This window comes from Ranitomeya imitator, unplaced genomic scaffold, assembly GCF_032444005.1.
Source record: "Ranitomeya imitator isolate aRanImi1 unplaced genomic scaffold, aRanImi1.pri SCAFFOLD_1477, whole genome shotgun sequence".
Lineage (NCBI taxonomy): Eukaryota > Metazoa > Chordata > Amphibia > Anura > Dendrobatidae > Ranitomeya > Ranitomeya imitator.
The window spans coordinates 1-17,374 of NW_027193581.1; the positions used below are offsets into that span (position 1 = coordinate 1).

Sequence of the window (17,374 nt, forward strand, 5' to 3'; positions counted from 1 at the left end):
CACTCTCGTGAGACAGCATTCCCCTTTGTACTGTTAGTTGGGATCTCAGGGCCTTTACCCCTACGGCATTGTTTTACATTTTGGAGCAGAAATTGCCTATGTGCATTAGATTCTGGCGCAGCTGCCGACTTTTCTCAGGTGAAGCTACTTCAGTCGGTGGCTTTTTTTTTCCTATTTTTGCTCTGACATCTTCTCCCTTATATCTTCATTATGAGAGAATAAACATGTACCTCTTTTAATTGCTCCAAGTGTTTTCCAAACCCTGAAGCAGTGAAAAGAAGTAACAAAATACTGAACATGGGCAGAGTAATGGATTTTGACACTGCTGTGTATTATGTTAATTTTTTTAAGAGCTTTTGAGACACTTTTTCAGATGGATTCCGCTCGGAATCCACTTGAAAAAGATGATGTATGCACACAGCCACTGAGCGGAAACTCTCTGAATCCTCCTCTGAGACTCAAAACTCCTCACAAACTTGGTAGTTCCTGCTTCAAAAACTCAGCAAAAAGACTCAGTGTGCACATACTCTAAGGGGGTTTTTACTTTTTCAGACATTTACTGAATACCCACAAAACAGGGGTCCCTGTGGGAAGTGGCGTGCTGTGCGTGTGCTCAGCTATCTAAGGATGTGTACATGTGCAACCACCTCTTCATTCTCCACCTGGATGCAGCAGCCATCCACTGGCCATCCAGACAGGTTGGAGGATGAGGGACCCCTTTTCTTGAGATCGGGTGCCACCTCTGGAACCTTATCTATCAGGCAGGGATAGCATCAGATGATTACGCCATCAATGCCTAAGATGGGAATACCCCTCCTGGCGAGGATAATATAGGTTGCAATCATTTTGCAATCTACAATAGTCAGGTGTGCACCATGTGAACAAAGAACCAGGGGAAGATCAGCTCTCTCAGGATTGGATGAAACCCTGTCCTTAGGAGATCAAAAATGACAGTCCGTAGGAAATGGTGTCCTGATCCCTCAGGGTGAGAGATCTTGTTCTTGTGACCAACGTATGGGAGTAAAGTAACTATTTTCCTACTTCTATAAGGCCGTGAATGAAATGAATGGTAAAGATGTGAATGGTAAGGCCATTTATGTTGGAAGAGCCCAGAAGAAGTTGGAAAGACAACCAGAGGTTAGGAGGACGTTCGAGCAAATAAACCAAGAATGGATCACCAGTTCCCAGGTGAGTGACTTCACTCCCTTTGTATTTAATTTGTGTGAGTGTTTGAAAAAAATTCTGCATTTTTAATAACTTTTTTCTTCTTCTAATTTTAGGGTGTCAATCTCTACATTAACAATCTTGCAGATTGCATTGATGACAGGCTACTGCATCAGGTGTTTTCCCGTTATGGCACCATCATCAGTGCTAAGGTGAGCTCAGCTTGTATCTGCTTCTTTCTTCTTTCTATCCTCACATTCATTTTCATCTACGTAACATTAAGGGTTATACTTATGGCCAACATTAGACGTTTTCATCGATACATAGGAGAGGTGATAACTTGTGGATTTGCGGTGGTCTTACTGCTGGGACCCCATGGATCCTTTAGGAATAGAGTGATGAGTAGATGATAACTTTCAATGTCGGGAATGACCCTTTAGCGTGAACCTTCTTAGGTGAGGGTGTACTATTTATTTTCCTATGTTTCATTGTAAGGATGTCAGGTGATGTAATATTTCAGGTCATGATGGAAGGTAGACGCAGCAAAGGGTTTGGTTTTGTCTGCTTCTCCGCTCCCGAGGAAGCAACCAAAGCGGTCACAGAGATGAACGGAAGGATTGTAGACTCCAAGCCATTGTATGTCGCCTTTGCACAGTGTAAGAAGGATCGGCTAGCTCCTCTAGCCAACCAGAAGAAGATGGATCATATCCGAATTGTACCCAACCAAGTCATCAATACCTACCAACCACCACCACCTCCCAGCTTTATAATGCCACCTGCTTCACAAGTAAGTCTCCAGATAAAAACAACCTACAGAAAGCTTTCTTACAGAAACAGTGCCATCCTTGTTCTAAGGTTGTGGCTGGTCTTGCAGATCAGCTCCATTCGAGAGAATAGGGCTGAGTTACAAAACCACACTCGACGTGTGGAAAGATGGGAACTGTTACAGAAAGAAAGTAGCCATGTTTTTCTAACGATATACAATCCATTTATTACAACCTAAACTTGTTTTTAGGTCCAGAACCATGCAGGATGCTGTCATACAGTACCGAAACCGCAGGTTGTGCCAAGTCCTAGCCGGACACCACAAAGTATGTTCAATTAAGTAACAGCCCCAGGTACACCAATCACTGTATGATAAATAACAAATCAATAAAAGAATATTAAAAGAATATTAAAATTATAATTACAAGTGTCAGTGACTAGTGTCCTGTGGAGAGAAATGTGGAAACCACCACCGTACCAAGGGAAAGCAACCACAGCCAATATAGCAAAGCCAAAGAAGATCTCCCAAGCAGGAATGAGATTAAAATGCCTTTATTATATATACACTTGGCAATAAGTAACAATGATAAAAGACACAAATGTGCACAATGAGATTATTTGTATAATAAAATCAATATGAATAATAGTACAGACTGACCCCTTGAAAATTATATCCTATATTATACTACCATGACAGGTTTAAACATCGCCCCAGGATGACATATATTATTAGCTGGATTTATATATAAAAAAAGACTTTCTGCATATATTGCAAGTACAGACCTATAGATACAAAATGTGCAAAATTGGTAGCAAATAGTAATTTATGTGCAATAAAGCAATATAAAGTGCAACAGGAGGGGGAAGGGAAAAAGGTCAATTATAACCATACAGTGTACTGAATATGTCAGTATATACACCTTATTATAACACGTGCACAACTATGTCAGAAAAAATAAAAAAACTTTTTTTGTGCAAAGAGAAAAAAAGGGGGGGTATTATATACCCATAAGATATGCTGGATTATACCAGAAAGTGCTATGTGCAAAAAGAAAGTGTAAAAACTGAAAAAAAGCCACAATTGCAGGTTACACTATTCTAAGAGGATAGAAGGAGTAATCCGAAACGCGCGTCGGGGTGCGTTTCTTTGGGATTCAGCTGACCTCACAGGTATATTTAAAGATTTAAGTACATCCCCCTGCATTACACCATAGTGATTAGTATCCGGCCCTCTGGTGGTCAGAGTGTGCCAGTGGTGACTTTATGGTGGTGATTTAGCTGCTCTTTTATTTTTTTGGCCACTATAATTAGTACTATTGGAAACATATAGATATATTTGATACTTTCTTATAGACCTATTTTTGTGCAGTATGGTTTAGTATACACTCCTCTTAGAATAGTGTAACCTGCAATTGTGGCTTTTTTTCAGTTTTTACACTTTCTTTTTGCACATAGCACTTTCTGGTATAATCCAGCATATCTTATGGGTATATATAACCCCCCTTTTTTTCTCTTTGCACAAAAAAAAGTTTTTTTATTTTTTCTGACATAGTTGTGCACGTGTTATAATAAGGTGTATATACTGACATATTCAGTACACTGTATGGTTATAATTGACCTTTTTCCCTTCCCCCTCCTGTTGCACTTTATATTGCTTTATTGCACATAAATTACTATTTGCTACCAATTTTGCACATTTTGTATCTATAGGTCTGTACTTGCAATATATGCAGAAAGTCTTTTTTTATATATAAATCCAGCTAATAATATATGTCATCCTGGGGCGATGTTTAAACCTGTCATGGTAGTATAATATAGGATATAATTTTCAAGGGGTCAGTCTGTACTATTATTCATATTGATTTTATTATACAAATAATCCCATTGTGCACATTTGTGTCTTTTATCATTGTTACTTATTGCCAAGTGTATATATAATAAAGGCATTTTAATCTCATTCCTGCTTGGGAGATCTTCTTTGGCTTTGCTATATTGGCTGTGGTTGCTTTCCCAAAGTATGTTCAATGTATTGTGAGAATGGGGTTTAGTGTGTACGCCGAGTGTCTTCTCCCGCTAAACCTTACTAGTGCACATCACAGTCTATACAGCGATATTACATAAACTCTGTGGTCTACTATACCAGTCCTCACCATTTTTAAGATTTGCACTTGCCGTGGGGGCATGGTCTGCCAGCGATGTGAGAGGATGCATGCCCGGTCAGCTCCGTGTGCAGATCCTTATACGATCCTCAAGCTGCCCTTTTTTTCACCCTCTGGTCGGGTATACTTACCTGCTTATGCCTGGACACTGTAAACAGCCTTTTCCCTGGCACGGAGCCCGCCATGAAGAAAGGGAACGTGCTCAAAGGCCAGGAGTGCAATCTACAAGGTGGGGTCGACACAATTGTGGCAGAGAGTGCAAGCTGAGCGGGTGAGCACTAAAAGGAGGATGTGGCTAGTTTAGAAAGATTTGCAAGATCAGGAGTGGAAGAAACGGGATGACACGTTGAGAGGGATTCATCCAGACCCAAATTCCTTCTCCCACCTGCTTACTACAGATCAGCCTGAGTATGAACCAGATGAGAACCGGGGAGTCCATGCTGTTTCTCCTACATGCCAACTAGCAGCTACAGAGCCCAAGATATCATGCAAGCCATTGGGGATTGTAGTAGCTCTCTTTCATCTCTGGTGCTGCAGGTAGGAGGAATTATGAAGAACATTTCAGTGGTCAGACAAGATATACGCAGTATCTCAGAGAGGACCACAGACCTCGGGAAGAGCGTTAATGAATTATAGGACATCCTACTTCCAATGAGGCAAGATTTGCAGCAACACACCAAGTTATCAGAGGCAAATCGCATCAACCAGGATGATTTGGAGAACCGCCCGTGCAGGAAAAATATCTGGATTGTTGGAGTCCCTTAAAAATCCTAGGGCGCAAAGACCACAGAATTCTTTGAAACCTGGCTAGTGATGGTGTGTGGGAAGGATACTCTTAGCCCCCTCTTTGCAGTGGAACGGGTGCAGACAAGGCCACTACCGCCTGGAAGTCAGCCATGCACAGTCCTGGCCAAGATACTTCACTATAGGGATACCATCCTATGAAGCTCCATAAATGGTCCAAGAATCTCCATATTCACAGATTATTTTGCTGATGTACAGAAGAGAAGTGCGCAGTTCGTGGAAAATAAAAAAACAACTGTGGACAATGGTTTGCTCCTACTCTAGGTAATATCTGGCCCACCTGTGGGTTGCTGCTATGAATTCAATATCCTTCTTTAGTTTTGCTACTTTAGAACGATGGAGAATTTAGAAGGTTGCTTGGTTACCCCCATTGTGACTGCTACATCCAAGGTTTCGACTTAGGCCCTGGTCCCTTAGAGAGCGCCTGTTAGGGCATGGTCGCAGTGGCCAAAATGTTAGTGTTGAAATTTGGGTTATGTTGAAGCATAAAGGGGGCACAACCGGCCCTCAGATTGCTGTTTAGGTTTACATCAGATCTAGAGTGGTTCTTCTAATCTTGTGCAATGCCACCGATGGAGATAGCCTTTTCTGGAATACCCCTATCTATTCCACAAGGCTGACTCTCAAGGCTAAAAAGATTACCTTATTGTCGTGGAACGTAAGGGGAGTACATGAACCTGATAAAAGGAAGGCGATCTTCGATACCATGAAGAAATGTCAGCACGTAATATTATGCCTCCAAGAGACTCACATGAAGGAGCATAATATATATCTATTAACCCCAGCCTAAGTGGGCTCGAGCTATCATGCAACATTCTCCAAATATTCACGCGGAGTTAGTATTTTAATTAATCATACAATTCCCTTTCACTGTATTGACCAAGAAATAGCTAAAAAGGGACGATACATCTGTCTGCGGGGGAGATTCTATAATATTTTAATCCTTATTGATGCGGTTTATATCTCTCCTCCATACACAGGAACGGTCCTTCAGAAAATAATCGAATTTTGTTAGTAAAGCCCCTGGCTGCCCCCTAGTACTAATGGATGACTTCAACAATACGATACATTGGCTATGAGTTTAGCTGGGATGCGGGAGGGACTTACTCCTTTGGAGAGAAGTTAGAGGAGGTAGCACTTAGATGTTTGGCCATTACCTTACCCTAAAGTTAAGACTTTTTCCTGTTATTATGCTGTCCACAGCTAATTGTCCCGTATAGGTTTGTTACTATGTAATTCCGCAGCTGTGGGAATGATGGGAAGAATAGAATACTTACCTCCGAGTCTCTCTGACCACTCTCCACTTATGGGGCGCCTCACTTCACTCCTGCAAGTTTAACCCTTTCTGGGTTTTTTTGATGGTGTCCATCAGTTCATGTAAAGAACATGCCTACAATTGTGAAGATTTGGTTTTTTTTATTGTGAAGTAAGCAACAAATGGGACAAAATACCTGACAACTTCAGTGTGCATAACTATTCATCCCCCTAAAGTCAGTACTTTGTGGAGCCTCCTTTTGAGGCAATAATGGTTGCAAGTCGCTTTGGATAAGTCTCTATGAGCGTTCCACATCTTGCCACTGGGATTTTTGACCATTCCTGAAGGCAAAACTGCTCCAGCTCCTTCATGATAGATGGTTTCCTCTGGTGAACATCAATCTTCAAGTCTGGCTAAACAATAAAGGGCAGGGTGCACCACAGTATATATTTCAAATGCAATTATAATCACAGGGTGCTACTAACGCATAGAAAGGAGGAGCAATAACTGGAGGAAAGACTAATGTGTATGTAGAAAGTCCACACCCGAGGTACAAAAAATATCAAAAACTACTTTATTATCACCAAAGCACAAACATGACTAAAAACATTTAAAAGCAACAATGATAACACCCCCATCCATGTACAATAATGCATCTATGTGACCCTAGGACATGATACCGTAGGAGGGAGTACCCGTGCCAAAGACACTGCCGAGAACCAGCTGACGGTACTGGAACCCGGATGGGTAGCAGAAGGTACAAGAGCCAATGGAACTACCGAGGACCAGCTGATGGTACTGGAACCCGGTTACTAAGCAGGAGGTACCCGTGCCAGAAAGCACTACCAAGGACCACCAGACATTGGTGGAACTCGGATACCGAGAAGGAGGCACCTAAGCCAAAGGCTCTGCCTGGAACCAGCTGACGGTACTTGAACCAGGATGGGTAGCAGAAGGTACAAGAGCCAATGGAACTACCGAGGACCAGCTGATGGTACTGGAACCCGGTTACTAAGCAGGAGGTACCCGTGCCAGAAAGCACTACCAAGGACCACCAGACATTGGTGGAACTCGGATACCGAGAAGGAGGCACCTAAGCCAAAGGCTCTGCCTGGAACCAGCTGACGGTACTTGAACCAGGATGGGTAGCAGAAGGTACAAGAGCCAATGGAACTACCGAGGACCAGCTGATGGTAGTGGAACCCGGTTATTAAGCAGGAGGTACCCGTGCCAGAAAGCACTACCAAGGACCACCAGACATTGGTGGAACTCGGATACCGAGAAGGAGGCACCTAAGCCAAAGGCTCTGCCTGGAACCAGCTGACGGTACTTGAACCAGGATGGGTAGCAGAGGGTACAAGAGCCAGTGGAACTACTGAGGACCAGCTGATGGTACTGGAACACGGTTACTAAGCAGGAGGTACCCGTGCCAGACAGCACTACCAAGGACCACCAGACGTTGGTGGAACTCGGATACCGAGAAGGAGGCACCAAAGCCAAAGGCTCTGCCTGGAACCAGCTGACGGTAGGCAGCAGAAGGTCCACATGAAAAAAAAGTTGCAAGGCCGCGAGTTGACCGCAGTTACCGAAACCCACAGTCCTACAGGGGGAGCTTGTCCACTTGGCACTATGGAACCAGCCTTGATTGCCAGATCCCGCAGCCCACATAGGAAGCATCTAAACTGCAGGCACCATGGAGTCGGCTAACCCGACCGCAACCCGACAGGACAACGTATTGGAGGCAAAGTGACCTTGACACTACCCGGAAACAGCTGGCGTGCTGGAACCAGGCTGGGCAGGAGGGAGTACCCGTGCCAAAGACACTGCCGAGAACCAGCTGACAGTACTGGAACCCGGATGGGTAGCAGAAGGTACAAGAGCCAATGGAACTGCCGAGGACCAGCTGATGGTACTGGAACCCGGTTACTAAGCAGGAGGTACCCGTGTCAGAAAGCAATACCAAGGACCACCAGACGTTGGTGGATCTCAGATACCGGGAAGGATGCACCAAAGCCAAAGGCTCTGCCTGGAACCAGCTGATGGTACTGGAACCAGGATGGGTAGCAGAAGGTACAAGAGCCAAAGACACTGCCGAGAACCAGCTGACGGTACTGGAACCCGGATGGGTAGCAGAAGGTACAAGAGCCAATGGAACTACCGAGGACCAGCTGATGGTACTGGAACCCGGTTACTAAGCAGGAGGTACCCGTGCCAGAAAGCACTACCAAGGACCACCAGACATTGGTGGAACTCGGATACCGAGAAGGAGGCACCTAAGCCAAAGGCTCTGCCTGGAACCAGCTGACTAGACAACGTATTGGAGGCAAAGTGACCTTGACACTACCCAGAAACAGCTGGCGTGCTGGAACCAGGCTGGGCAGGAGGGAGTACGCGTGCCAAAGACACTGCCGAGAACCAGCTGACGGTACTGGAACCCGGATGGGTAGCAGAAGGTACAAGAGCCAATGGAACTGCCGAGGACCAGCTGATGGTACTAGAACCCGGTTACTAAGCAGGAGGTACCCGTGTCAGAAAGCACTACCATGGACCACCAGACGTTGTTGGATCTCGGATACCGGAAAGGAAGCACCAAAGCCAAAGGCTCTGCCTAGAACCAGCTGACGGTACTGGAACCAGGATGGGTAGCAGAAGGTACAAGAGCCAAAGACACTGCCGAGAACCAGCTGACGGTACTGGAACCCGGATGGGTAGCAGAAGGTACAAGAGCCAATGGAACTACCGAGGACCAGCTGATGGTACTGGAACCCGGTTACTAAGCAGGAGGTACCCGTGCCAGAAAGCACTACCAAGGACCCCAGACGTTGATGGAACTCGGATACCGAGAAGGAGGCACCTAAGCCAAAGGCTCTGCCTGGAACCAGCTGACGGTACTGGAACCAGGATGGGTAGCAGAAGGTACAAGAGCCAATGGAACTACCGAGGACCAGCTGATGGTACTGGAACCCGGTTACTAAGCAGGAGGTACCCGTGCCAGAAAGCACTACCAAGAACCACCAGAAGTTGGTTGATCTCGGATACCGAGAAGGAGGCACCAAAGCCAAAGGCCCTGCCTGGGACCAGCTGATGGTACTGGAACCAGGATGGGTAGCAGAAGGTACAAGAGCCAAAGACACTGCCAAGAACCAGCTGACGGTACTGGAACCAGGATGGGTAGCAGAAGGTACAAGAGCCAATGGAACTACCGAGGACCAGCTGATGGTACTGGAACCCGGTTACTAAGCAGGAGGTACCCATGCCAGAAAGCACTACCAAGGAACACCAGACGTTGGTGGATCTCAGATACCGAGAAGGAGGCACCAAAGCCAAAGGCTCTGCCTGGAATCAGCTGACGGTACTGGAACCAGGATGGGTAGCAGAAGGTACAAGAGCAAAAGACACTGCCGAGAACCAGCTGATGGTACTGGAACCCGGATGGGTAGCAGAAGGTACAAGAGCCAATGGAACTACCGAGAACCAGCTGATGGTTCTGGAACCCAGTTACTAAGCAGGAGGTACCCGTGCCAGAAGGCACTACCAAGGACCACCAGACGTTGGTGCAACTCGGATGCCGAGAAGGAGGCACCTAAGCCAAAGGCTCTGCCTGGAACAAGCTGACGGTACTGGAACCCGGATGGGTAGCAGAAGGTACAAGAGCCAATGGAACTACCGAGGACCAGCTGATGGTTCTGGAACCCAGTTACTAAGCAGGAGGTACCCGTGCCAGAAAGCACTACCAAGGACCACCAGACGTTGTTGGAACTCGGATACTGAGAAGGAGGCACCTAAGCCAAAGGCTCTGGCTGGAACCAGCTGACAGTACTGAAACCCAGGGGGACCTATTCAAGATTGACTGCTAAAGAACCAGCTAATGGTGCTGGAACTCAGATATGCAGCAGAAGGTCCACATGAAAAAATAAGTTGTAAGGCCGCGAGCAGGCCGCAGTTACCGAAACCCACAGTCCTACAGAGGGAGCTTTGTTATGATCAGGTTACCTTGGAGCAGCATGAAAACTTTCACTGGAGTAGGTGGTAACTATACTGACCGCAAACCCTGATCTTATCACCGCAACTAGAAGTAGCCGTGGGGTGTGCCTAACAAAACCTAGACACCTCGACACAGCCGGAGAACTAAATACCCCTAAAGGTGGAAATAGGAATACTATCTTGCCTCAGAGCAGATCCCCAAAGGATAGGCAGCCCCCTGTTGTGAATTCTGCTCTTGGGCTCCCTCCGGTGGTTGAACCCAGGACAGGGCCCAGTACTAAACGAGAGAAAGGTTTGTTAAACTATTAGATACACAGGTCTCCCTTCCACATACAGGGGTCACAGGGCAGAAAAGAAAAGGGGCCCCCAATACTGCACAGGGGCGACAGGAAGCATCCGGTGAGACTACACCAGGAGGCCTCTACAGCCATCGGTAGCACAGACATGGGAGAAAAGGCGCCCATACTCAGCAAATCACCCCCGAGCACAGGCTCTGAATGCAGGCATTGCAAAACTACTGTCCCTTGAAATGCTCTCATTCAGGCTGGTGGAGACTGACACCTTCCGTAACTTCATGGCATTGGCAGTCCCACAGTACAACGTGCCCAGCCGCTTTTATTTCAGCAGGCAAGCCGTCCCTGCCCTGCAAAAGCATGTGGAGGGAAAAATTAAACATGCGCTACTAAACGCGTCAGTAGCCAGGTCCACCTGACCACCGATGTGTGGACCAGTAACCATGGACTGGGAGGATACCTTTCCCTCACTGCCCATTGGGTAATTGTTGTGGAGCCGGGTACAGATCTTGAGAGTGGCGCTGTACATGTTCTGCCAACTCCAAGGATTGCAGGAATCCAGTCTGTACACATTGACTCCTCATACTCCAGTTCCTCTGAATCATTGCTGCAGGAGCCATCACAGTCTACCTCCACATGGAACCGTGAAGGCTTACCTGTTACGACCGATATGAACACAGTCATGGCCAAACGTCAACAGGCCGTATTGAAATTAATTTCTTTGGGGAATCGAAGCCACACAGCACAGGAGCTCTGGAATGCCATCAATTAGGAGAGCGACGTGTGGTTTGTGCCAGCGAATCTCCAGCCAGGCATGGTAGAGTGTGACAATGGCCGAAATCTGGTGGCAGCTCTGGGCCTAGGCAATCTCACTCACATCCCATGTCTGGCACATGTGCTCAACTTGGTCGTGCAGAGTTCTTTGAGGGACTATCCGGATCTTGATGCACTGCTGCACAAGGTCCGCCTTGAGTGTGCTCACTTGCGGCGTTCCAGCATGGCAAGATCGCGCATTGCAGCTCTGCAGCACTGATTCCGCCTTCCGGAACATCGCATCATATGTGACCTACCCACCAGGTAGAATTCAACGTTACATATGTTGGAGCGGTTGTGTGAGCAGCAGGCAGCAGTAATGGAGTACCAGCTGACAATGATCCAAAGCACACCGCCAGGGCAACGAAGGAGTGGCTTCGTAAGAAGCATTTCAAGGTCCTGGAGTGGCCTAGCCAGTCTCCAGATCTCAACCCAATAGAAAACCTTTGGAGGGAGTTGAAAGTCCGTGTTGCCAAGCGAAAAGCCAAAAACATCACTGCTCTAGAGGAGATCTGCATGGAGGAATGGGCCAACATACCAACAACAGTGTGTGGCAACCTTGTGAAGACTTACAGAAAACGTTTGACCTCTGTCACTGCCAACAAAGGATATATTACAAAGTATTGAGATGAAATTTTGTTTCTGACCAAATACTTATTTTCCACCATAATATGCAAATAAAATGATAAAAAAACAGACAATCTGATTTTCTGGAATTTTTTTTCTCAGTTTGTCTCCCATAGTTGAGGTCTACCTATGATGTAAATTACAGACGCCTCTCATCTTTTTAAGTGGTGGAACTTGCACTATTGCTGACTGACTAAATACTTTTTTGCCCCACTGTATACTGTGTATATATATACAAACATATCAATTAGTAAGTTAATCACCTGGAGAGAAAGCCGGCTGGCAAGGGAGCAGACAGAAAGCACATGGTAGCAGCCATCTTGTCAGTGTCCGTCTGTCGTCAATAGTCAATAAAGTCAGTTGAAAGTACAATCGCGCATGCAGAGATTGCCACGTGACGCAGTGCGCGGGTCGCGCTATGAATTGTGTCTAGCAGCACAGGCCCAAAACAAAGCCGCAAAAGCGCGGGCGCCGTCACCTAGCAACACCAGGATCAGACAGACAGTAAAATACAAACACATAATGAATTTGTTAGCGTACGCGCAGTATATCTGTTATCAACATAAAAAAGGTGAGCCTGAGCGACTATATTGCAATTATTCATTGATATAAATAGATTGAATAATATATGGACTAAACATAGAAAGATAGCACAGAAAATATCAACTATGAGGCTAATATGCATCGGCAATGATTGCGATACACAGAAGCACAAAATGGCTAAAAAATTAAATGAATTAAATTAATAAAGAAGGGTGAAAAGCATGTGAAGGCACAAATTATTGAAAAAGAAAGAAAATGAAAAAAATATATAACATAAAAAAATGAAACATATATAGAGTACAGACCAAAAGTTTGGACACACCTTCTCATTTAAATACTTTTCTGTATTTTCATGACTCTGAAAATTGTAAATTCACACTGAAGGCATCAAAACTATGAATTAATACATGTGGAATTATATACTTAACAAAAAAGTGTGAAATAACTCAAAATATATCTTATATTCTAGGTTCTTCAAAGTAGCCACCTTTTGCTTTGATGACTGCTTTGCACATTCTTGACATTGTCTTGATGAGCTTCTAGAGGTAGTCACCGGGAATGATTTTCACTTCACAGGTGTGCCCTGTCAGGTTTAATAAGTGGGATTTCTTGCCTTATAAATGGGGTTGGGACCATCAATTGGGTTGAGCAGAAGTCTGGTGGATACACAGCTGATAGTCCTACTGAATAGACTGTTAGAATTTGTATTATGGCAAGAAAAAAGCAGCTAAGTAAAGAAAAACAAGTGGCCATCATTACTTTAAGAAATGAAGGTCAGTCAGTCCGAAAAATTGGGAAAACTTTGAAAGTGTCCCCAAGTGCAGTTGCAAAAACCATCATGCACTACAAAGAAACTGTCTCACATGAGGACCGCCCCAGGAAAGGAAGACCAAGAGTCACCTCTGCTTCTGAGAATAAGTTTATCTGAGTCACCAGCCTCAGAAATCGCAGATTAAAAGCAGCTCAGATTAGAGACCAGGTCAACACCACAGAGTTCTAGCAGCAGACACATCTCTACAACAACTGTTAAGAGGAGACTTTGTGCAGCAGGCCTTCATGGTAAAATAGCTGCTAGGAAACCACTGCTAAGGACAGGCAACAAGCAGAAGAGACTTGTTTGGGCTAAAGAACACAAGGAATGGACATTAGACCAGTGGAAATATGTGCTTTGGTCTGATGAGTCCAAATTTGAGATCTTTGGTTCCAACCACCGTGTCTTTGTGCGACGCAGAAGAGGTGAACGGATGGACTCTACATGCCTGGTTCCCACCGTGAAGGAGGACGTGTGATGGTGTGGGGGGTGCTTTGCTGGTGACACTGTTGGGGATTTATTTAAAATTGAAGGCATACTGAACCAGCATGGCTACCACAGCATCTTGCAGCAGCATGCTATTCCATCCGGTTTGCGTTTAGATGGACCATCATTTATTTTTCAACAGGACAATGACCCCAAACACACCTCCAGGATGTGTAAGGGCTATTTGACCAAGAAGGAGAGTGATAGGGTGCTACGCCAGATGACCTGGCCTCTACAGTGGTTTGGAGTGAGCTGGACCGCAGAGTGAAGGCAAAAGGGCCAACAAGTGCTAAGCTTCTCTGGGAACTCCTTCAAGATTGTTGGAAGACCATTCCCGGTGACTACCTCTTGAAGCTCATCAAGAGAATGCCAAGTGTGTGCAAAGCAGTCATCAAAGCAAAAGGTGGCTACTTTGAAGAACCTAGAATTAAGACATCATTTCAGTTGTTTCACACTTTTTTGTTAAGTATATAATTCCACATGTGTTAATTCATAGCTTTGATGCCTTCAGTGTGAATTTACAGTTTTCAGAGTCAAGAAAATACAGAAAAATCTTTAAATGATAAGGTGTGTCCAAACTTTTGGTCTGTACTGTATATAATAAAGTTAATGAAAATAAATATAAAAAAATAATAATAAAATAATAATAAAGAGATAGATGATGTAATAGAGTAAGATAACACAGAACCACATGAGAATATTTAATAACTATCACACTGTATAATGCATACTGAATCTTTATTGAACCATTAGGCAAAATACAAAAATACAAAAAAGAAACCCGAAAGTCTCCTTCAACAAACTGCCCGAGACTAAACATGACTTTATAAATAGATGAAAAAGGTCAAAATGCAGGGAAAAAAATCTGAAACAAATCGAGGAGGCTGGCCCATGACAATACATGGTACATATACATAAGTCTCAAGTCGTACTGAACTGCCAATCATCCACGATTAATGATCCAGAATATAGGAAACAAACACTTGTTAGATAAGTGTCGGACCCAGCTGAACAATTAGAATAAAGGAAAACTCAAAAAAACATAAATGAAGATATGGTACTGTGAATAGACGCTTCAGGAAAGAGATCTGATGACTAGAAAATAAGGCCGGGTTCACATTGCGTTTACAGCAGCCCGTTCAACACATACGTTAACGGGCTGCTGATGCAAGTGCCGGTATGGCAGCACGCTAGCGCAGATAGAGCATCTGCTAGCTCTATCTGCGCTAGCAGTGACGGACTAGGAAACGCTGCAGCCCGCGTCTCAGGGTCCGTCACTCAATGACGGCACATCCCTAGCGCACGCCCATTGTGCGATGCATCCCACATAGGAATTAATGGCGGCCTTAACGGACTACGTTACACCGTGTTTATGCCGCGGTGTAACGTAGTCCGTATAACGGGCGCCCATAACGCAATGTGAACCCAGCCTAATTCTCTGATGAAAATAGCCATAATACTCCAAGCAAGCACCAAGGTGAGAGTAAGATGTAAATCCTCTCCAGGGAAAGTGAATGTGCTTCCATCACAGAACAACGAATACCAATGTCTACTGGTCCAGGGTATATCTAAAAAAAATAGAAATAGAATAGAGATGAGCCATATAACTAAACAAAAAGACATATAATTATGGTGTGTATTTTAACCATAGAACCCAGAAAACGAGAATTCCTCCTTTAGACCTCCAGGGGACATGCTCTTTAAATTGAAAATCCAACGGGACTCCCGGCGAAGGAGGTCCTTAGTTGGATTCCCACCCCGAATGTTGCCAATAACCTGGTCCACCATCATTACACGTATTTTGTGATGTCTACTCCCATGGTGTTCTATATTGGAAATGTGCTGCTGAATTCTGCGTTTGATTTCTTGGCTACTTTGTCCCACATACTGTATATCTTTGGGCATTGACAGATAAGAATATATATCACACTAGATGGTGGCCTGATCCTAACGCATCGGGTATTCTAAAATATGTGGACAGAACTTGTTCAGTAAACGTGACTAAACTATGTGGCACTGTGACTGACAGAACTTGTTCAGTAAACGTGACTGAACTGCGTGGCACTGTGACAGACAGGACTTGTTCAGTAAACGTGACTGAACTACGTGGCTCTGTGACTCACAGAACTTGTTCAGTAAACGTGAGTGAACTGCATGGCACTGTGACTGACAGAACTTCTTCAGTAAACGTGACTGAACTGCGTGGCACTGTGACTGACAGAACTTGTTCAGTAAACGTGACTGAACCACGTGGCACTGTGACTGACAGAACTTATTCAGTAAACGTGACTGAACTGCATGGCACTGTGACTGACAGAACTTGTTCAGTAAACGTGACTGAACTGCGTGGCACTCTGACTGACAGAACTTGTTCAGTAAACGTGACTGAACTACGTGGCACTGTGACTGACAGAACTTGTTCAGTAAACGTGACTGAACTACGTGGCACTGTGACTGACAGAACTTGTTCAGTAAACGTGACTGAACTGGGTGGCACTGTGACTTACAGAACTTGTTCAGTAAACGTGACTGAACTATGTGGCACTGTGACTGGCAGAACTTGTTCAGTAAACGTGAGTGAACTATGTGGCACTGTGACAGACAGGACTTGTTCAGTAAACGTGACTGAACTGCATGGCACTGTGACTAACAGAACTTGTTCAGTAAACGTGACTGAACTGCGTGGCACTGTGACTGACAGAACTTGTTCAGTAAACGTGACTGAACTATGTGGCACTGTGACTGGCAGAACTTGTTCAGTAAACGTGAGTGAACTATGTGGCACTGTGACTTACAGAACTTGTTCAGTAAACGTGACTGAACTATGTGGCACTGTGACAGACAGGACTTGTTCAGTAAACGTGACTGAACTGCATTGCACTGTGACTGACAGAACTTGTTCAGTAAACGTGAGTGAACTATGTGGCACTTTGACTTACAGAACTTGTTCAGTAAACGTGAGTGAACTGCATGGCACTGTGACTGATGGAACTTGTCCAGTAAACGTGACTGAACTACATCACACTGTGACTGACACACTATGACTGCGCCTGTCGCTGATTGATCGTGTGCGGCTGGCGCGACCAATCAGGGACGCGGGATTTCCATTACAAACAGACAGAATTAGACAATATAGTAGATTCCTCGAGCGACAGTTTGAATAAGGTTTAAAGTGCCTGGAAACATTGGGAGGGTAACATTATCAGCTGCAACCATGTAGGGGCAAATATTGCAACCACCACATGGAAATGACTCCGTGAGGTGATTCCCCGTGCCCAATCTAGTGGTTGGTCGTTAGTTGATTCTCTTTCTCGTTTCCAGTTCGAGCGTTTCCGGTCTTTGGCTCCGGAGGCAGAAACCATCGGTTTGGATTGCCCAGCGGACCTTTGGCTCGTGGCATCGGGGATGCTGAAGATCTGATAAGGTCGTCGTTGGCTCCCAAAACATGGGAGGCTTATCAGATGGCTTGGTCTTCTTGGGAAGGGGTCTTGGCATCCTGCCCGGGTGGAGGTAATGCTGATGATCAGGTGGGGATTTTGTTGTCCTGGATTAGCCGTGGTTTGGATGAGGGTTGGTCGTGGGCGAAGGTATCACGCTTGCTGGCGGCTTTGGCGTTTGGTTTCAAATTGAGGGGGCAGTGTGATTTGTCTAAAGCTTTCCTGGTGAGGCA

The 17,374-nt window shown here is 45.2% G+C and overlaps 1 protein-coding gene across 2 annotated transcripts; it reads left to right on the plus strand.

Annotated features, from left to right (window-relative positions):
• The first annotated feature begins 989 nt into the window (after positions 1-989).
• On the plus strand, positions 990-17,040 carry LOC138653775 (polyadenylate-binding protein 1-like). 2 transcript variants are annotated; one of them, XM_069743354.1, is made up of 5 exons: positions 990-1,188; positions 1,281-1,376; positions 1,685-1,951; positions 2,180-2,282; positions 17,026-17,040. In XM_069743354.1, the coding sequence occupies exons 1-4, from the start codon at positions 1,063-1,065 to the stop codon at positions 2,267-2,269; spliced, it is 579 nt and encodes a 192-aa protein (XP_069599455.1). In that variant the 5' UTR covers positions 990-1,062; the 3' UTR covers positions 2,270-2,282; positions 17,026-17,040. The 2 variants fall into 2 exon arrangements, with proteins under 2 accessions (XP_069599455.1, XP_069599454.1); XM_069743353.1 differs by lacking the exon at positions 17,026-17,040 and having other exon boundaries at positions 2,180-2,328.
• The last annotated feature ends 334 nt before the right edge of the window (positions 17,041-17,374 follow it).

Excerpts from the sequence above, each read along its gene's own strand:
- LOC138653775 (XM_069743354.1), top strand. The coding sequence starts at position 1,063 with ATGAATGGTAAAGATGTGAATGGTAAGGCCATTTATGTTGGAAGAGCC. Across the intron at positions 1,189-1,280 it reads AATGGATCACCAGTTCCCAG|GGTGTCAATCTCTACATTAA; the intron begins GTGAGTGACTTC and ends TTCTAATTTTAG. Across the intron at positions 1,952-2,179 it reads TAATGCCACCTGCTTCACAA|GTCCAGAACCATGCAGGATG; the intron begins GTAAGTCTCCAG and ends ACTTGTTTTTAG.